Raw genomic sequence first — 18,911 nt, 5'->3', positions numbered from 1 at the left:
TGCTACAAATAAAGGCCTCTCCCTAAGTCAAGTTCCAGGGCCAGAGATTTACCATTTATCAGTACACAAAACTGGCTTTATCCTTATTTTATGCAGAAAGAAACTGAGGCTCTAAGAGTCTAGTTACCTGCCCAGTTACAGAGCCAGTACTCAAGTGTTTTGACTCTAGGTAAAGTGTTATTTCCCTTATAGTACACTCTTGGGTCCTTGCTCTGTGTCAGGCTTTGCACCAAATGTTTTACATGGATTTTCTCTTCTAATCCTTAAAACAATTATGCTAAGGAAGAATGACTGTTATTCTCACTTTACTGATACTCACTTTAATGATAAGGAAACTAAGGCTTTGAGAAGTTAGCAACTTATTAATAATCGAACACTGGTCTATTTGATATTAGAATCCATTCACTCAAAACCTATGACATTCTAACTCTACTAAATTTCACTTTGTGAAGATAAATCAAATCCCCTGTTAATTTTCATTATGATGTAGAAGAATTAAGAAGGGGTGATGTTATCAAAGGCACAAACTAGGTCCATAAAATACAATAAATATAATAAGGGATCTCAATATTAAAAAGAATGACACTTTTCCAATATTCCAGGAAAGTTTCTTGGTGAGTTGAAATTTTGGAAAATCTTTTGATTATGGGTAAGACATTGTCCGGCACATAGGGGACATTCCAACATAGGGTGTGGCTGGGGAGAAAACTTCAAGGCAAAAGTGTGATGATCTGATCAAGGAGGTGGTGAGCATGTTCACCTAAGAAGAGCAGGGAAGACCCTCTGGGGAATAGGAAAACAATAGAATTGAAGTTTTCTGTGTGCTCTAGCAAAAGGCTTTGAAGTGAAAATAAGGAGCTAAACAAAAAGCATAACAGATTTCACTTCAAATTTTAAAAACTGAAATTCCAGATAGCAAAATATTTTTAATTTTGTTCTCTATTACTTAGTGAAATATTGTATTTTCTTGACGTTCTATTTGTTAAAAAAAAAAAAAATTAAGTACCCTTTCTTGTATTTATCTCCTCCCCATCACCCATGCTTCTCACTTAACTCTCTCCCTGTGAGAACTTGGCAAGAGCATAAAGGTTGCCCTGAAGCACTTTTGGTGGTAATCAGTATGACTTACAGCCTGAGAACATCAAAGAATTCCTTCTACCTGCTATAAAACAGTGCACAAAGGGAACTTCTCAGAGATGCAGTGCTGATGGAAAAATTGCTCCAAACTTTTGAAGAAAAGAAACTTGGGAGTATACAACGTCAAAATATTTTAGAACCCATATATAATTCCCAGAATTCCTAGCTCCTATGTAACTTTCCCCATTTCAGAATTAAATATCTCAACATCACCAACAAAAGATTAAATAAAACTTTATTAAATGCATGCTTAAAAGTAACGAGGCCGGGTGCAGTGGCTCATTCCTTTGGGAGGCCGAGACAAGCCTGTCCAACATGGTGAAACCCCATCTGTACCAAAAATACAAAAATTAGCCAGGCATGGTAGCGCGCACCTGTAGTCCTAGCTACTCGGGAAGCTAAGGCTTAAGAATTGCTTGAACCCAGGATATGGAGATTGCAGTGAGCCAAGATCGTGCCACTGCACTCCAGCCTGGGTGATGGATGAACTGAGACTCTGTCTAAAGAAAATTTTTAAAAAGTAACGGGTTTTTAACAACACAAATTATTTCCAGGACTATGATAGCACCCCAAATATTAATGCCTTTCTCCATAACTGACACTAAGAACTCTGTTCCTATCCAATAAAAGGATCAGAGTTCAGAGTCTATGATCTTCCCTAATGCAAACATTTTGATCAGAAATTTTAGCACAAACTGAGTTTCCCTAGCAAAAGAATTAAACAGTTTTGGTTTTTAATATTAATTGCTAAGTGATCTGCTGTGAGTTGAATTATGTCCTCCAAAAATTCCTATGTTAAAGTCCTATCCTCCAGCACCTCAGAATGTGACCTTCCTTGCAAATAGTCATTGCAGATGTAATTAAAAAGGGGTCACATTGGAGTATGGTGGGTCGCTAATCCAGAATGACTTGTGTCCTCACAAAAAAGGAAAATCTGACACAGCATGCAAAGAGTGCACCATGTGCAGACAAAGGCAGAGATTAGGGTGATGTATCTACAAGCCAAGGAACACCAAAGTTTGCCAGCAAACCACTAGAAGTTGGGGGAGAGACATGAAACAGATTTATCCTCACAGTCTTCGGAAGGAAGTGGCCCTACCAACATCTTGATTTTGGACTTCCAGCCTCTGGGGCAGTGAGATGATACACTTCTATTGCAGAAGTCACACCGTTTGTGGTAATTTGCTATGGCAGCCCTAGGAGTATGCCCTGTCTTCTTGGGCACATTGAAACTGAAGCACAAAGATCACACAGCAAGTAATTGGTTAGAACCAGACTTCCAAACCAAACATCAGACTCCAGGGACTATGCTTTCCTTTCATGAAAGAAACATATTGTATTCACGAGCTCCATTTTCTTAACTCATCATTTTAGCCTTCTGTGGAAGCTCCACAACTCAGTAGAACGGTCCTGTTTAGCTCCATACTATTTACCCTTTATTTTCAGTAACTGTTTAAATGCACAGAGTTGACAACTTCTCCTGCTTAAAACGAACGACTTTTTAGATTTCCAAACACTACTCATTCCTGTTTTTCCCCTATCTTCCTGGACACTCTTTTCCAGATCCATTATGAACTTCCCTTTTTCTATCTTTTAAATAATTGTGTTCTCTGAGTTATATCCCGTCTCCTTCCTTTTCTCAGTCTGCACTCTCTCCTTGGATGATCTCATTTATTCCGATGGCTTCAGCTGTCATCTATATAAGTTTCTAGTGGACAGAACAGTTACTTGGCACGAGTCATACTAACATTGACAGCTGGAAATGCTGAGGAAGGATACCTGGAGACAGACAGGCCACCCAAACAGATCCACACAGAGAGACATTTACTTTGATAAATTTACCATCATTGACCAAGGACAGGCTCTCGGACTTGCAAATTCAGAAATTTGAACTTGACACTGTCAGAACACTTTAAACAAAAGAGACTGATGTATATGAGTACTGTGCCAAAATATGAGTTAACAACGAGGAATATAACTGCCTGGTCAATGTGATGTACGTGCCAGTCTGACTAGAGCCTTCTCTTCCCATAAGGAAAGTGCATGAGGTTAAATTTTCAGGAGGCTGTTTAGTGAGCATTCAATCAGAACAAGGAGAGTTAATAATATGATCCAAATATTAATGCCATCATTACATATTTATAAGGATAAACAGTCTATCACCACAGTTAGAAAGACTGCTGATGGGTGGGCTGGTTATTCAAGTATAAAATGAACTAACACCCTGAAGTCTAGTTAGAACTTGGCTGTACACTGCTTAAGTCGGTTTCTGTGACTCTTGTTCATTGTCAATTCTCTGCACTTTAGGTTGGCATTTTATCTTGGATAAGTTAATGTAAGAGGAGCGTACTATTAGCACTTACTGGCCTGGGCATAACATTGTGTCTTAAAGCTAACTTTGCATATCTTTTATCTTCCATTGTGTGCTAATTTCAAATTTTAACTTCCAAAAGACAATTATATTTCTCTCTTTTTTAACATTTTAGGACCATGTCATTTAACATTCATTGGACACTCTTAATAGCTCAGAAATCTATCCCCTCATCTGGACACCCAAGTCCCCTCGATGTTTCCCCCTGGATGGTTGTCATGGTCTCACAGTTCATCCTCCAGCTCTCAGGACTCCCTTGTTCCAATCCATCCAGGAGATAGAAATCTAAAATAAAACCCAATCATGTCACTCCTCACTTATAATCCTTCCAGGCTCCTGATAGCTTTCAGGATGAAATCCAAAGTCTTCGATGTTTGATTAAACTGCTTTTATTCATGCATTTTCTTCAGGTTTTTGTCCAGGACACAACTCTTCCAGAAAATCTTTGCTGACCACCACTGTCTTGATTCAGGATCAGGTGTCCTGCTCTGGGTCTGCACAGCACCCTATGCTTCCTTCTGCTCTAAAAGGTAGTACAGTATAGTATATTGTACTTTATCTTGCCCTATTTCTCATAGACTTGAATCAAGAACACCTAGCATACATAGTCCCTGACAAATGGCAAGAAGTCTGTAATCAATAGACTGAATAATTGAATGAATGAATGGATCTAATGACTTATCTTTGACTTTTTAGATTCTCTTGCTCGTTTCCCAATTGAGGCAGTGGCCTACAGCTCAAAAGGACAACAGAGCAAAGCACACATGCTTCTCAAAGCACCGAATATATGGGCATATATTGGAGTAGTTATATACCTGAACTGGTTTAAATCATCCTTTGCCTGTAGATTAACAGTAAAGTCATTTAATAGATTCTTTTTCTATTTTTTATTCTTACAAGTTTTGTATTATTTTCCTTGATAATTGCCTTCCTTCCAGCACCTATTCAAAATTTACAGACAAATAAGGTACAGCAACACCATTTGGTCCATAGTACTTGTAAAGGACTTTCACATATGTTTAACCATGATACCATCACTAAGGTAGGAAAAACTGATATCATCACATCTTACAGTTGACATAAGTCCATTTTTAAATTTTTCCTATTCTTCACAGTGATGACTCCTCATGGGATTATCAGAAACCACAAAAACCAAGGTTGAGAATCCATGCAGATTTGTGAAAACACCTATAATGCAGACACTTTGATTGCATAGTGCTCCTTGGAAATTAGTTTAATTGTTCTAACATTCCTTTAGCCAGTCCAGCTAAAACTGGAAAGTAAGCAGACTGCCTTAGAGAATACAGCTGAAACATTCCAGACTGCATTTAAATCCCCAACAAAATCACCTGCTTTGTTTATCAACAATAAAGTAGAAGGCTGTTCCTTAACTAATTAACAAGGGGAAAAAAATCCTTCATTTTGCAGAAGTCACAGAGGATTCTGTTAAATGGGAAGCTTCTCTAACACATTTAAAATATCTGATTTACCAAACTTTTGTCCCTATACTTTAAGAGAAAGTCTTTGTTATATGTAGCAAACCACCTCTACATATCCTTAGGAAACATCCAGTGACGTAAGACTCACTCCCTAAAGTTAAAATATTTTATTATCCTGAGAAATAAGAGTTAACCTTGTCCAAAGTCTCTCACTGTTAAATTTTAATGCATTCTGTTTAGCTGAATTTCTCTTGGACATAACAGACCAATCATTTTGCTGATGAAAATCCTCCTTCCTGTAGGATGTGCTAGAGGCACAGAGAGACTAATAGCTTCTTGACTCTTTTTCCTATACATATTGAAACAGAAAACATTTCAATTTGAAGTTCAATTTGAAGTTCAATTTGTATAAACGTGCATAGGTTTTCAAGGTCCAAATGTGAAATATTTTCCTTGTAAAAATCTTTCTATTCATTATGGTTTCAAATGATCTTGCTACTGCTCAAAAAAATATATATGCTAGGAGAACTGTTTTACTAAAAAAAAAAAAAAAAAAAAAATCTTGGAGGATTTTCTTAACACTGTGTAGGTACAGCCAAACTATACAAAGTCACTGAAGTCTGATGAACTGTATCAAAATTAAACTTTTATATTTAAAGATATATAATGCCGATATTTATTCCAATTAATCAGGTCCTTGCTACTTTGAACTTCTTTGTAGCTGCTTACTTTTCTCTACATTATAATGATGTAAATCATGGACTTTGATAATAACCTACCAATGTACACTAATTCTATACATGGAGAAACAGAGGGTCCAGCAAGGCTAAATCATTTGCTGAAGTGACAGGAATAAGGAAAAGAAGTCTTCTGTTCCAAACTGGATGTTCTTTTTACTTTTATTTGTATTCACAAAATATTCATTGAATCATTTATCAAAACGAAGCTCGATTTTAGCCTCACGAACAAAGCAACTGTTCCAGTAGCTGGACATGGCAATATAATTACAAAGATTTCCAACTCCTCTTTTCCCATCCTCTTTGAATTCTCTCCAAACAGGCTTTCACTCCCATCTCCTGCATGAAACTATTCTCGCTGAGTCACCAATGACTTCCACATTGCTAAGCTGATTAGCCATTCTTGATCCTTCTTTTAACTGATCAATTAGTTCTTCCTTGAAACAGTTTCTTGACTTCTAGCATAATATATTCTTCTCCCCCTACCCTGACTTCAATTTCTTGGGCTGCTTTGCTGAGTCATCCTCATCTGTCTGACCACTAAACATTGGAGTCCCAGGGCTAGGTCCTCAGACCTCCTCTCTTCTCTATTTATAGTCAGTCCCCCCCTTAATGGTTTTGTCTAGTCTAACTGTCCAAGACATCTCTCCTTGAACCTAAATCTCATATATCCAACTATCTTCTTATCTCTACTTGAATATCAAAAGGCATCTCAAACTTTAACACCTAAAAATCAAACCCTTTATCAAACCTGCTTCTCGCTCATTCTTCCCCATCTCAGTGAAAAGTCATGCTAAGTTTTTATTCACTTGTCTTATTCCATTCAGTGTAGCTATGACAGAATGCTTTAGGGTAATTTTTAAAGAAAAATGGTGCATTAGGCTCATGATTCTGGAGGCTCGAAGGTTCAAAATTGGGCAGCTACATCTGGTGAGGGCCTCATACTACTTCCACTCATAGTGGATGATGGAAGTGGGGGGTGCAGAATTGCAAAGAGATCACACGGTAAAAGTGGAAGCAAGAGAGAAAAACCAAGGAAGCTGGACTCTTTTTAACAACTTTTTTTTTTTTTTAGATGGAGTCTTCTCTGTTGCCCAGGCTTGAGTGCAATGGCCCAATCTCAGCTCACTGCAAGCTCTGCCTCCGGAGTTCATGCAATCCTCTTGCCTCAGCCTCCCAAGGAGCTGAGACTACAGGCACACGACACCGTGCCCGGCTAATTTTTGTATTTTTAGTGAAGACACAGTTTCACCATGTTGGCCAGGCTGCTCTTGAACTCCTAACCTCAAGTGATCCATGTACCTCAGCCTCCCAAAGTGCTGGGATTACAGGCGTGAGCCATCGGGCTCCCCCCACCACCCCCAATTCAATCAACTTACTCTTAAAGGAACTAATCCATTCACACAAGACCAAAAACTTGCCCTCAAGGGAAGACATTAACCTGTCCATGAGAGATCTACCTAAACACTTCCTACTAGGCCCTACCTCCCAACACTGACACACTGAGAATCAAGTTTCAACATGAAATTTTTAGCTTGGACAAACCACATCCAAACAATAGCATCCTTCAAGCCAAATCCTCAGAAACCGTCTTGTCTTCTGTTTTTTTCTAAGAACTCACATCCAGTTCTTCATTAAATCCTTTTGGTTTCATCTTCAAAATATACACAAAATTCAATCGTTTCTCAAACCCACAGTCACCAACTTCATGCAAGATACACCATCATCTTTTGTCTGATTTATACAATAGTGTCCTGTTTATTCTCCCTGTTTCTGCCCTTGCTGTGCTTCAGACTATTCTCCAACAACAGAATGAATATGTAGATGCATAAGTCAGATCATGTCACTTCTCTGTTCAGAACCCTAAAATGGCAACCCATCTCCCTCAGAGTAAAAGCCAAAGTCACTGTGGACTACGAGCCCTTTCCTGAAATGACTCAACCACATTTCTGACTTCACCCTCTGACTTCTTCCTAACAGTCATTGTGTTCCAGACTCTCTGGTCTTTTCACTGTTCCCTAAACATGTCAGAATGCTCTTATCATGAGAGTTTTTCATTTATTGTTTCTCCACCTGTAGCATTCTTTCATAGATATCCTCAATTCTCCCTCCCTCACCTCCTTCAAGTCTTTGATAAAATGTGACCTTTTCAACTGAGGACTTCGCTAATGACATTTAAAATTCCAACACTGCCAATCCACCTCAAACTCCCCATCCCTTTTCCTGCTTTTTATTTTCTCCATACCAATTAACATCATAAAAAAAAAAAAAACTTTGGTAAAATATCACCATCAAAATTACCATACAGGTTTTAATTGCTTTCTTTATTGCCTGTGTCACTCCCCACCCCTGCAATAGAATATAAGCTCCATGAATTCAAGAGCTTTTATCTGCTTTACTCCCCTTTATGTGAGGCAAGGTCTGAAACATATAGGTGAATGAATGAATGAATGCATGTAGACTTACATAAAGATATTCTAGGAAGAAAGTGAAGACACAATTGTGAAAGAGAAGAAGAGTTTTCTTTCTATGAAGTAACTCATTAAAACACACTGTCCCGTTCTCTCTCCTCCTGTCTCTGGTACCTGCCTTAAAAAGAGGAGGGGAAATAAGAGAGTGAGCGATAAAAGAAGCTATGGCAAAAGAGAGACGATCAGCCGATCAGCCCTTCTCAAAGCTGTATTTCAAGGAAGAGAGGAATACATTTTGGGTGCCATGTAAAAAGCACAGTAAAAATTAATACATAAGAATCAAAAGTTTCAATAACAGCATGTTATACTAGCAAACACCTGGAATCAACAAAGATGCCCCTTAACAATGGACTGGACAAAGAAAATGTGGTACAGATAAGCCATGGAATACTACACAGCTATAAGAAAGAGTGAAATCATGCCCTTTGCAGTGACATGGATACAGCTGGAGGCCATTATCCTAAGCAAATTAAGGCAGGAATAGAAAACCACATACCATATGTTCTCACTTATAAGTGGGGGCTAAACGCTGAGTACACATGGACACAAAGAGGCAAACAGACTCTGAAACTTACTTGTTATTAGAGGATAGGAGGAGGATGAGGATTGAAAAACCATCAAGTACTACACTCACTACCTGGATGATGAAATCATTTATACACCAAACCCCAGTGACACGCAATTTACCCACGTAACAAGCCTGCACATGTGGCCCCTGAACCTAAAATGAAAGTTGGAAGAAAAAAAAGAAGTTGTATGCTACATAAACAGAGTAATCTCCAGAATAGTTTACTTTCTATGTTATTTTTTGAATTATTTTAACTATAAGTAATAAGAGCTTTATAAATCTATATGTTGTAATAAAGAACCTTTGTATTTTTCAAATAATAATAGTAATGTATTGAAGAGGATGTGGAGAAATCGGAACCCTCACACGCCACTGGTGGGAATGTAAAATGGTAGAGAACTGCTTTGGAAAACAGTTTGGCAGTTTCTCAAACAATTAAACATAGCGTTACTATGACCCAGCAATTCCACTTCTGGTTATATTCCCAAAAGAAATGAAAACAACTGTCTACACAGAAACTTGTACATGAATATGTATAGGAGTATCATTCATAATAATGTTTTAAAAGGTGGAAACAACTCAAATATCCCTCATAAACAGATAAACAAAATATGATATATCATACAAGGGAATATTATTTGGCCATAAAAAGGGGAATGAAGTACTAATACATGCTACAATGTGAATGAGCCTTGAAAAACGTTATGCTAAAGTGAAAGAAGCCAGTCATAAAATACCTTATAGAATATGATTCTTCTTGTATAAAGTCCAGAACAGAGTAATATATAGAAGCAAAAAAATCGATTAGTGGTTGTTTAGGACTGAGGGGAAGATGATTGGGGTATAGGAGACTGATAGCTGAAAGGTACAGGATTGTTTCGGAGGTAATGAAGATGTTCTACAGTGGATTGCGGCGATGTTTGCACCTATCTGTGAATATACTAAAAAGCATCAAATTATTTAAGTGAATGAACTGTATGGTAAGGGGATTACATCTCAATAAAGCCATTAAAAAATCAACACATTATATGTGGTTATGAAAGTGGAAAATCCATCTTAACCACAGTTAACACCAAAATCAAAAGGCTGGCTTGCCTTTCCATGACCCCTCATCCTCTCTGGGACCTCCTTCTACTCTAGACACATGTGCTGCTAGTTCAACACAGTGCTTCTTATATGCACATATTCTGAATGGTCTTATCATCTCAATTTCAACTTGTTAGACATCCTCTACGTCTATGTGATCCATGTGTTTTAAATTTATTCCACCTGCGCACACACACGCCTTGTCCCAAACTATAATGCGGGGCTCCAAAGCAATCATCTGCAAAGACCCAAAGGTTTTAATCAAAAGACATAGAATATATCGCAGAATTTGTCCTTTATTTCATCTAGCTAAATGTGAGAGATGTCAAAAGGTTTATAATCATTCAAGATTATTAATATAATGATATTGAATTCTATATGTGATTTCTTTCCATGTTAGTGTCACCCAACCATAGGACCATGTGTTAGGTACTATGAAAACAATCACATGTAAAACAGACAGTCATAAACTGTCACAATTAGAAGAGATCTTAGAGACAGTCACATAGAATTCTCTCAATTTATATAATTAAGGATATTAAGATTCAAAAAGTAAACGTACTTTTCTAATGTCACTCACTAATACAGCCAATCCCCATTTAAAGCCCTTCCTGTCATTCCAAGATGCTCATGCCTGTAATCCCAACACTTTGGGAGGCCAAGGCAGGAGGATCACTTGAGGCCAGGAGTTCAAAACCAACCTGGGCAACATAGTGGAACCCCTGTTTCCATGAAAAAAAAAAAATTAGTCAGGTGTGGTGGCGTGTGCCTGTAGGTCCAGCTACTCCAGAGGCAGAGGTGAGAGGACTCCTTGAGCCTAGAAGGTTGAGGCTGCAGTGAGCCATGACAGTGATAGTGCCACTGCACTCCAGTTTGGGTGACAAAGTGAGACGCTATCTTAAAAAAAAAAAAAAAAAAAAAAAACCCACAAAAACAAAAAACCCAAAAAAAAAAAAAAAAAACAAAAAAAAAAAAAAAAAAAAAACCTACAAAAACAAAAACTCTTAATGATTACACACACACACACACACACACACACACACACACAGAGAGAGGAAAAATATCACACAAAGTACTACAATCTAGCAAAGTGAATACTAAGGTTAAGAGTACGTTTTAATTTCTCTCTTTATCTTCAAAAATATTTTAAATAGCCTTAGATAACATAAACATTTGGCCACTTCTCTCTACTTTGAATCACTATGTAAAGAGAATTAATAATTTTGTTGAATTATACACACAATTAAGTTTATGAAACCAATTTAAATTAGTTAACCATTTGTTCAAATTACTGGATTCAGAAAGCCTCTAACTTATTCAGTCATCTGTTATTAGCACGTCAGGTTTCCCCACTTTAAATCGTGATTGTTAAGCTACAGAAAAGTCAACTACAGCGATGTGCAAACCTTCCCATTTGGTAACAACTGAAAGGCAGGGCACCACAATACAATTCATTCCAGTAAGTTTTCACATCACTTCAAAATATCAGGATAGTCCAGAATCCATTTACAAGTTGAGGCAATTTTTGTGTTCTGTTTACAGCGATATAATCTCATCAGAGTTCTTTGTGGAGAAAAGCAAATCGTGGTGTTAGAGAAAAACAAAATATTACTTGATTTTTTAGCTAACCTCAGATTCATCCATATAGAAGAAACATATTTAAGTATTCCAAAATAACGAAAACCTCAAACTGCATCACAAATGGCATCTTAACATTTAATATATTGATAATCACAACATATGAAGTGTCTTACTAAGACAGTAAACACAGTAATAATCATTCAATTATTTATTCAAAGATAAATAACATTTCATGTTTAACCAATGTAGAAATTACAAACATATGTAATTACACATATAATGTAATGTGTGTATGTGCATGTGTGAGTATATATATATTACATATTCCAGAAGAGGACAGATTACTATTTTCATCACTTGAAGAGCATGAAAATACAAAAGAGTTCTATTTCTCTTTAAATTTCTCCCAGTGCCATTTGTTAATAGTTAAAACCTGCCACACTGAATACCTAGCAATAATTTGAACTCATACACCTTTGCTAAATGCACAGGAAAGAATTTGAGATTGCCATTATCACACTCACATTGTGAAGAGGTTGTGTCAAGGTCTTCTAGTGAAGGGGGGAATTTCAAAAGCAGGAAAAACGTGGGAGAACAGTGGGGGAGGACTTTTGAGAAACTACTGCTTTATTTCTTCAAATGGGCAGCAACTTGTGCTAATGAAACTCAGGTGGACATTAGACTGCCAGCCCCAGGGCTCCCCTTGCAAGCCTGCCCTCAGATATGGCAGGGGGGGCTCCTGTAAGCCTCACAGAGAGGTGCTACTTTAAAGAGAAACTGAAAAAAGTAAATAGGATCATATTACAGTGGAGCTGCTGAAACCCATGGCTTTAGGGCAAAAAATGAAGTTATTTCGCTTCAACTACCTTTAAAAAGCACAGACATTCCGAATTACATGCAATTCTACTGCAGGAGACATGGATAATTTTTATACCAATCTGTGAACCTATCTCATGATGCCCCGGTGCAAAGATGACTAGATCCAGCTAAGAAGTGATCCGTTTCTCTCTTTTCATGTCTTGAGTTCCACTAGTAGTTAATACTTCCAGACTTCCTTGTATCTCACAAAACAGGTTTTTTCCCCTCTTAAATGAGAGTTATCCTCAGAGTGTGTTTTCAATCTGGATATTAGCCCCTAAAGCTTTGCTGCTGTAAATTCGTGTCCAAGTCTGCCTTCGTAATTAAACACGCTTTAGTTCTAACATGTAAGTGAGTTAAGTGATTTTGATGTCGTTGCTCCAGACTTTTGGTTTTGTTTTTTGTAACTCTACATTTCCAGGTTTGAGGACCACTCAAGTCCCGTAAACAAGCCATCTCCTCCCGGGCTGAGACTTAAGTAGGTATCAATGAGCAAACCCAGATGCCAGCAAGCAATTCTTTGTTACAACTATATTCAGCTGCACATTTTTAAAAAATGGTTTTGAAACTTCCTAACAATTTCACTCACAGCAAAAGCAATAAGGTAATCATGAGACATAGCAAAGACAAAGAATAAATAGTTCCCTTACCTGGATCATGGAAAGGCACCAACGCAAAGTTGAAAAGAGGTCTCTTAGGTCTTTTCAAAGATGTCTCCAAAATTTTGGAAGCCCCTTCAATCACCTGAACTAAATCATCATACATCGAACCAGTCACATCAAACACAAAAGCCAACGTGGAGGCCCCCTCGGGAATTTCCTCAGCGCTGATCTCTGACTGGGGGCTCGCATCTTGAGCTAGGGAAGAATAAAGAAGAGCAAACACGAATGCCGTGTGGACCACTTCCCAGGAAATCATTTTCTGTTTTTCCCCTGAGCGCCTGAGCACTGTGCTCAGTCCCCCTCAACAACAGGCAGAGGGATTCCTCTCAGAGTAACTCATCAGACTCTTGCAATCTCAGAGTCGGACGGGGCAAGCCCCAAACCCGAGTCCCTCCAGGGGCTGGGCAGGGCAGGGATGCCGGCAGCTTTTGTCCGGAGGCGGCTTCCTCCCGGAACGCTATCTGCCCGCGGGCCCCGGGCAGCCTGTGGCGGAGTGCCGGCGGCGCGCCGGGTCCATGCCCCGGGGGCAGCTCTGAGCCTGCGGCGCCCTGGTTCCGCCGCCCTCGCCGCCGCTGCTCCGCCGGGCCAGCGACTGAGGCTCCCAACTTCCCACTGCTGCAGCTCGCGGGCGGCGAGGGGAAGCCCGGCTCGGCCTCGCCTCCTGATTGGCCGGCCGCCGTCCCCCCTGCTCCGCTCCGGAGGCCCCCTGGAGGGTGACTTTTCCCTCCTCCGACCGTCGGGTCAACCCAGCACCAGGGAAGCGCGTACGGCGTCCGCTCGGTTCCCACCGGCACCGTCCCCAACCTGCAAAACCCCAGTGTAAACAACGGCTTTCAAGAATATGTGGCCAGACCCAAACCGAGGGACCCCACACCAGCACAAAGGGAATTCCGTTTTTCTACTGCGTACGACGCTGCCTCAGACACCTGGCTCCTAACTCTCCCCGGAGGTCGGGACGCCCCCGCCCACCCTCCGGCCTCAGCCCAGCCCTCCGCCCGGCCAGGAGGGGGCGCTGGAAATTTCCCTCAGCTGCGCTGCAGCCGCGCTATGGCGCTTGGATCTCCTCAGAGACCGTGGGCTGCGGGGAAGGGGGGACGAGAGCACGGCAGGGGCAAGACGCCCAGGAAGAGGAAAGGGGCTGCTGAGGGAAGTGAGACACAGGAGCTGGGAGTCACGAATTGCACGGGGGTGTGTGAATACAGGATGGAAGCCCCCTGGAAAGGACAGGGAGAGGGGTGTGGGGAAAGAATGGGACATTGCATTCCTGTTAGAGAGAAAACGGATTTTGGAGTCGTATTATCAAGATTCACATTTGCTGGGCAGTCTGAATCCTCTGCGCAGCATAGTAAGGCAGAATAAAATCCCCGTGGCACATTTCCTCTCCTGGACAGTCATGCCTCAGGCCTCAGCCAAAGATCCATTAGGAAGGTGCTCCCCTCTATGGCATTTTCTTGCCAGTCAAGAAGGAAACCTCACCCTGGAAGACATGCCAACGTTTTTCCGTGTTGCGTTTGCTATATACATTACAGTACCAAGGAGGATAGGCAAAGAATGCCCACCATGAACTAAGGATTCTTTGCTTCATTTTAATAGAAACGCATTTCCTTCCTGGAAGAGGAGTTGTTGTCCAGATCCCAGCATTTAAAGAGGGGCAGACTGGCATCTTGATCTCTGTTTGGATGTATCTTAGACCACCCACCCAACGGGGATGCAGCCTGAGGAAGGGCCAGCTCCCACCAAACTTTCCTAGTCTACAACTGTCTTCTCTTCCAGTCCCAGCGGCTGTGGAACCCGAGTTTATGATACCTATAAGTCATGCCACTTAAAGGAAGGAGACAGGCCATTTGCGCTGAGGGGGAATATGAGAGGAAAGGGGGAAGGTACTTCCTTTCCAAACAGTATTTAGAGAATGCTATTTGAGTCTCCCATTCCGTTGTTGATTTAAAAAGGCTTTCATTCTAAGTCATAGAGACCTGAGCTATTCCAGGTGCGCAAGGGAGGCCACAGAGCCTAGTGATTAAAAGTTCTGGGTCAGATACCCTGGGTTCAAAGCCCAGCTGTGGTATTTAACTGTGTGACCTTCAGAAGGTTACCAAACATTTTCAGACCTGTATTTACTCAGTTGTAAACAGGAATCATGATAGCACCCACCTAATAAGGATTAAATGATCTCTTAATGTTCCATGTGCACTTGAAAAGAAGGCTGTAAATGTTAATTAGGACAAGTTGTTTAACAACGTTCAAATTTTCTGTGTCCTTAGTGATTTCTGCCTGTTCTATCAGCTATTGAGATTGGTATTGAAAACTCTGATCATAATTGTGGATGTGAGCTTCATGTATTTGAAGCTCTGTGGTTAGTTACATAAGCATTTAGGATTTAATAATCCTCTTGATGCCCTCTTGATGAATTGGCGCCTTTATCATTATGAAGTTGCCCTCATTGTCCCTACAAATATTCTTTGTTCCAAAATATAATTTGTCTGATATTAACATAGCCACTGCAACTTTCTTTTGATTAGTGTTGCATGGTGTATTATTTTCTATCCTTTCACTTTTAACTTATTTTTTTCTTCATATTTAAAGTGTATTTTTAGGTAGTCACCCTAAAATTGGGTCTTGCTTTTTCATCCAGTCTAATATCTCTGCTTTAAATTTGTGTGCCTAGACCTTTTACACTCAATGTGATTATGGATATGGTTGAGTTTAAATCTGCTATCATGCTATTTGTTTTCTATTTGTCACATCTATTCTTTGCCTTCTTTTTGAATATTTTTAATGATTCCTTTTATCTCCATTGCTAGCTTATTGGCCCAAAGTCTTTATTTTAGTGGTTGCTTTACAGTTTATAGTATATATCTTTAATTTATCAGCCTTGCTTCATGTAGTGTTATACCACTTCATGTATAAGAAGCTTAGACTAATATATATCCATTTCTCCCCTCCTGACTTTTTACTATTTTTGTCATCTATTTTTATTGCACATTACTATATTTTTAAATCCCATATTACACTGATTTTTTTTTTTTTTTTGCATAAGGAGTCAGTTATCTCTCAAAGAGCTCTAAATAAGAAATAATTAGCATATTTACCCAGGTAGTTAACATTTTTGGTGCCGTTCATTTCTTTCTGTAAATCCAGATTTCCATCTGGTATCATTTTCCTTCTCCCTAAGGGACTTTCTTTAATAATTCCAGTAATGCAGTTCTACTAAAGATAAATTCTTTCACTTTTGTATGTTTGAAAAAGTTTTTATTTCACTTCTGTTTATCAAAGATTTTTTTTTTTCTGAGTAAAGAATTCTAGACAGGTTTTTGTTTTTCTTTCAGTACTTTCATTTGTTTTCTAGCTTGTATTGTTTCCATTAAAAACAAAATTTCTATCATCTTTGTACTTACTTGTTCTATATAAACCATGTCTCTTTTCTCTTGATGTTTTTAAGAATTTTCTTATTATTACTGTTTTTGAGCAATTTGATTATGATGTGCATTGATGTGGCTTCCCCTCATATTTCTTGTACTTCTTTCATCTGTTTTCATCAAATGTGGATATTTGGGGTCATTATTTTTTCTGTCTTCAACCTCCTATCCTTTAGGGGCCCCAATTACACATATACGAAGCTACTTAAAATTCTTCCACAGTGCACTCATGCTGTGTTCATTTAAAGCAAATTATTTTCTTTTACCACTATGTTTCATATTTTATAGTTTCTATAACTATTTCTTCATTAACCTTTACTTCTTCGCTAATCTGCCAATTGCCTCATCCAATGTATTTTTCATCTCAAACATTATAGTTTTCAACTCTAGAAGTTTAATTGGACCTTTTTTATGTCTTCCTTTTCTCCTTTTAAGTGTATAAATAGATAGAACATAATTATAATAACTTTAATGCATACACTTGATCATTTTAATATCTGTGTCAGTTCTGGGTCAGTTTCAATTGGTCAATACTCCTACTTGTTATGGATTGTATTTTCTTGCATATTTTCAGGCCTCATAATCCTTGACTACCTAACAGACATTGTGAATTTAACTGTGTTAGGATAACAAGGATATCTTTATATTCCTATCAATATGCTTGAACTTTATTGTGGGACAGAATTTAGTTGCTTAGAAACAGTTTGATCCTTTTAGGGCTTGCATTTAAAACTTGTTAGGTGAATGAAACTAAAGCAGTATTCAGTTTCTACAGCTAAGTATTTCCACTACTGAGAAAAGACCCTTCTGTATACTCTGCCCAGTACTCTATGAATCATGCGGTTTTCCAGTCTGAGTAGAGATGGTATGGAGTGTGACCCCAGGGTACAGGCATGAGGGGCAGAGGTAATGAAGTAAGGAAGAAAGGGTAGCCAGTGTAAGAGTACATTATAAAAGTGCTTGCTCTTAGGTCCTTTGTAGCCTCATTACCATCAAGTGGGTGATAGCACTTAAGAATGTATTTTAAATCCACGGGATGCTGTAGTTGGGAAAGAGGGTGACAAAAGGAACATTTAATACCTAAAAGGCATTTTCACATACATATGTATATATGTAGAAATACACTTATATCTTCCATAATCTCCAGTGCATCTCTTAAGTCTCATATATTGACAAATGTATGACTTGGGACACAGGACGGCCTTTATTCCTTTTCAACAAAGTTTGGTCTTAAATTAAAATGTAGCTCTCTAGGGCAGAGTAGTCCCTGGACGGAAATCTTATTTATACTTTAGAATAAATGAACCCCTGAAATTAGATTTTGACAAGCAGTCAGCTGCGGATACCAAGAATATAAATCAATAGAACATGATTGAGTTAGGAAAAGGGCCCAGCCCAGGATAAGAGTAGGAGGGGTTGGGATAAAAAGCAACAACAGTGAAGCTCAAGTGAAAGTGTTGCTCAGAAATAACGATACGCGAAGTAGTGAAAAACAGCTGTCCAATAAACTGACCTAATCCAAGTAATTCTTGGCTATTATCCAATATTACCCCTTATTTGACAGGCAAAGTCCATTAAAATGACATAGTTAATAACCTGAACCCTCTATTGTCTCTGAACCCCAAACTGTACACTCAGTTTATTTACTTATTCATTCCTCAAGAAATTTCTGGAATACCTATTATTTTGCCAGAGATTATACTAAGTACTAGAGAGAGAAAAGTCAGTCCCTGTCCTTAAGGGACTTACAGTTTTGCAGGGTTGAGCAAACAGATTAAGAATGTTCTGAAAGATTAAACCTAGCATTCTAAGGAAGCAAATAGGGCAGGCACCTTTCTCAGGAAAGGCAAATCAGGGAAGGCGTCCCGGAAAGTATGGCATCTCAAGTAAGTGTAGAATGTGTAGAAACTTACCAGGCCTCAGTTGGGGTTAGGGGTGAAGGGACATGACCATTTATAGAACTGCAGGTAAGGTTCAAGTGTGGGGAAAATACAGAAGGGAGCCGAGCATAAAGCAGCCTTGATACCAGGTATGAAGGCTTAGATTACATCCTAAAGACACGGAAGGACTTTAAGATGTGGGGTAAAAAGAGTGATACTTTGCAAAACCGCTGGATGTATGAGAGATGGAATAAGGGAAATAAACTGGAAAACAAAAAGAATAGGTTGCAATAATAATACTGATGACATTCTTCATCTGAGAAAACTGAGACTTGGAGAGTTAAGCAATTTGCCTAAGCTCTATGGTAGGGAGCAGTAGAGCCAAGACTTGAACCCAAGCAACCTCACTCCAGAGCCTCTGCTGTTCACTGCTTTGCAAGACTGCCTTCTGGCCATAAGTACAAGGAAGTGAACTAAAATAATAGTAATGGATAATGCAGGGAGTGATATGAATTCAAGATCAACATGATTTGGTAATTTTCAGTTGCTTTTTATGAAAAGATCTGCATAGGTAGCTCCAAAGAAGCACAAACCAAATATATCCTTTAAAGGCTATGGGGACAGAGACAAAGAGAAAAGAGAAAAGTAAAGATGTTTTCAGTTAATCAGAAATTGATATCTATCCTTGATCTTAGAAGTCCTAGG

The 18,911-nt window shown here is 39.0% G+C and overlaps 1 protein-coding gene across 3 annotated transcripts in view; it reads right to left on the bottom strand.

Annotated features, from left to right (window-relative positions):
- HMCN1 (hemicentin 1) overlaps positions 1-13,504 on the bottom strand; it is a 455,928-nt gene extending 442,424 nt beyond the window's left edge. For 2 of the 3 annotated variants that reach the window (XM_017524527.2, XM_017524530.2), the window contains exon 1: positions 12,899-13,487. In XM_017524527.2, coding sequence (XP_017380016.1) covers positions 12,899-13,166 — 268 coding nt within the window. In that variant the 5' untranslated portion in view covers positions 13,167-13,487. Of the gene's footprint in view, positions 1-12,898 lie in introns of all 3 variants that reach the window. The other variant, XM_017524525.2, reaches the window with a different exon arrangement.
- Positions 13,505-18,911: the final 5,407 nt, after the last annotated feature.

Source organism: Cebus imitator, unplaced genomic scaffold (assembly GCF_001604975.1).
Source record: "Cebus imitator isolate Cc_AM_T3 unplaced genomic scaffold, Cebus_imitator-1.0 Scaffold33, whole genome shotgun sequence".
Lineage (NCBI taxonomy): Eukaryota > Metazoa > Chordata > Mammalia > Primates > Cebidae > Cebus > Cebus imitator.
This window is presented reverse-complemented; position numbering and strand designations above follow the sequence as displayed.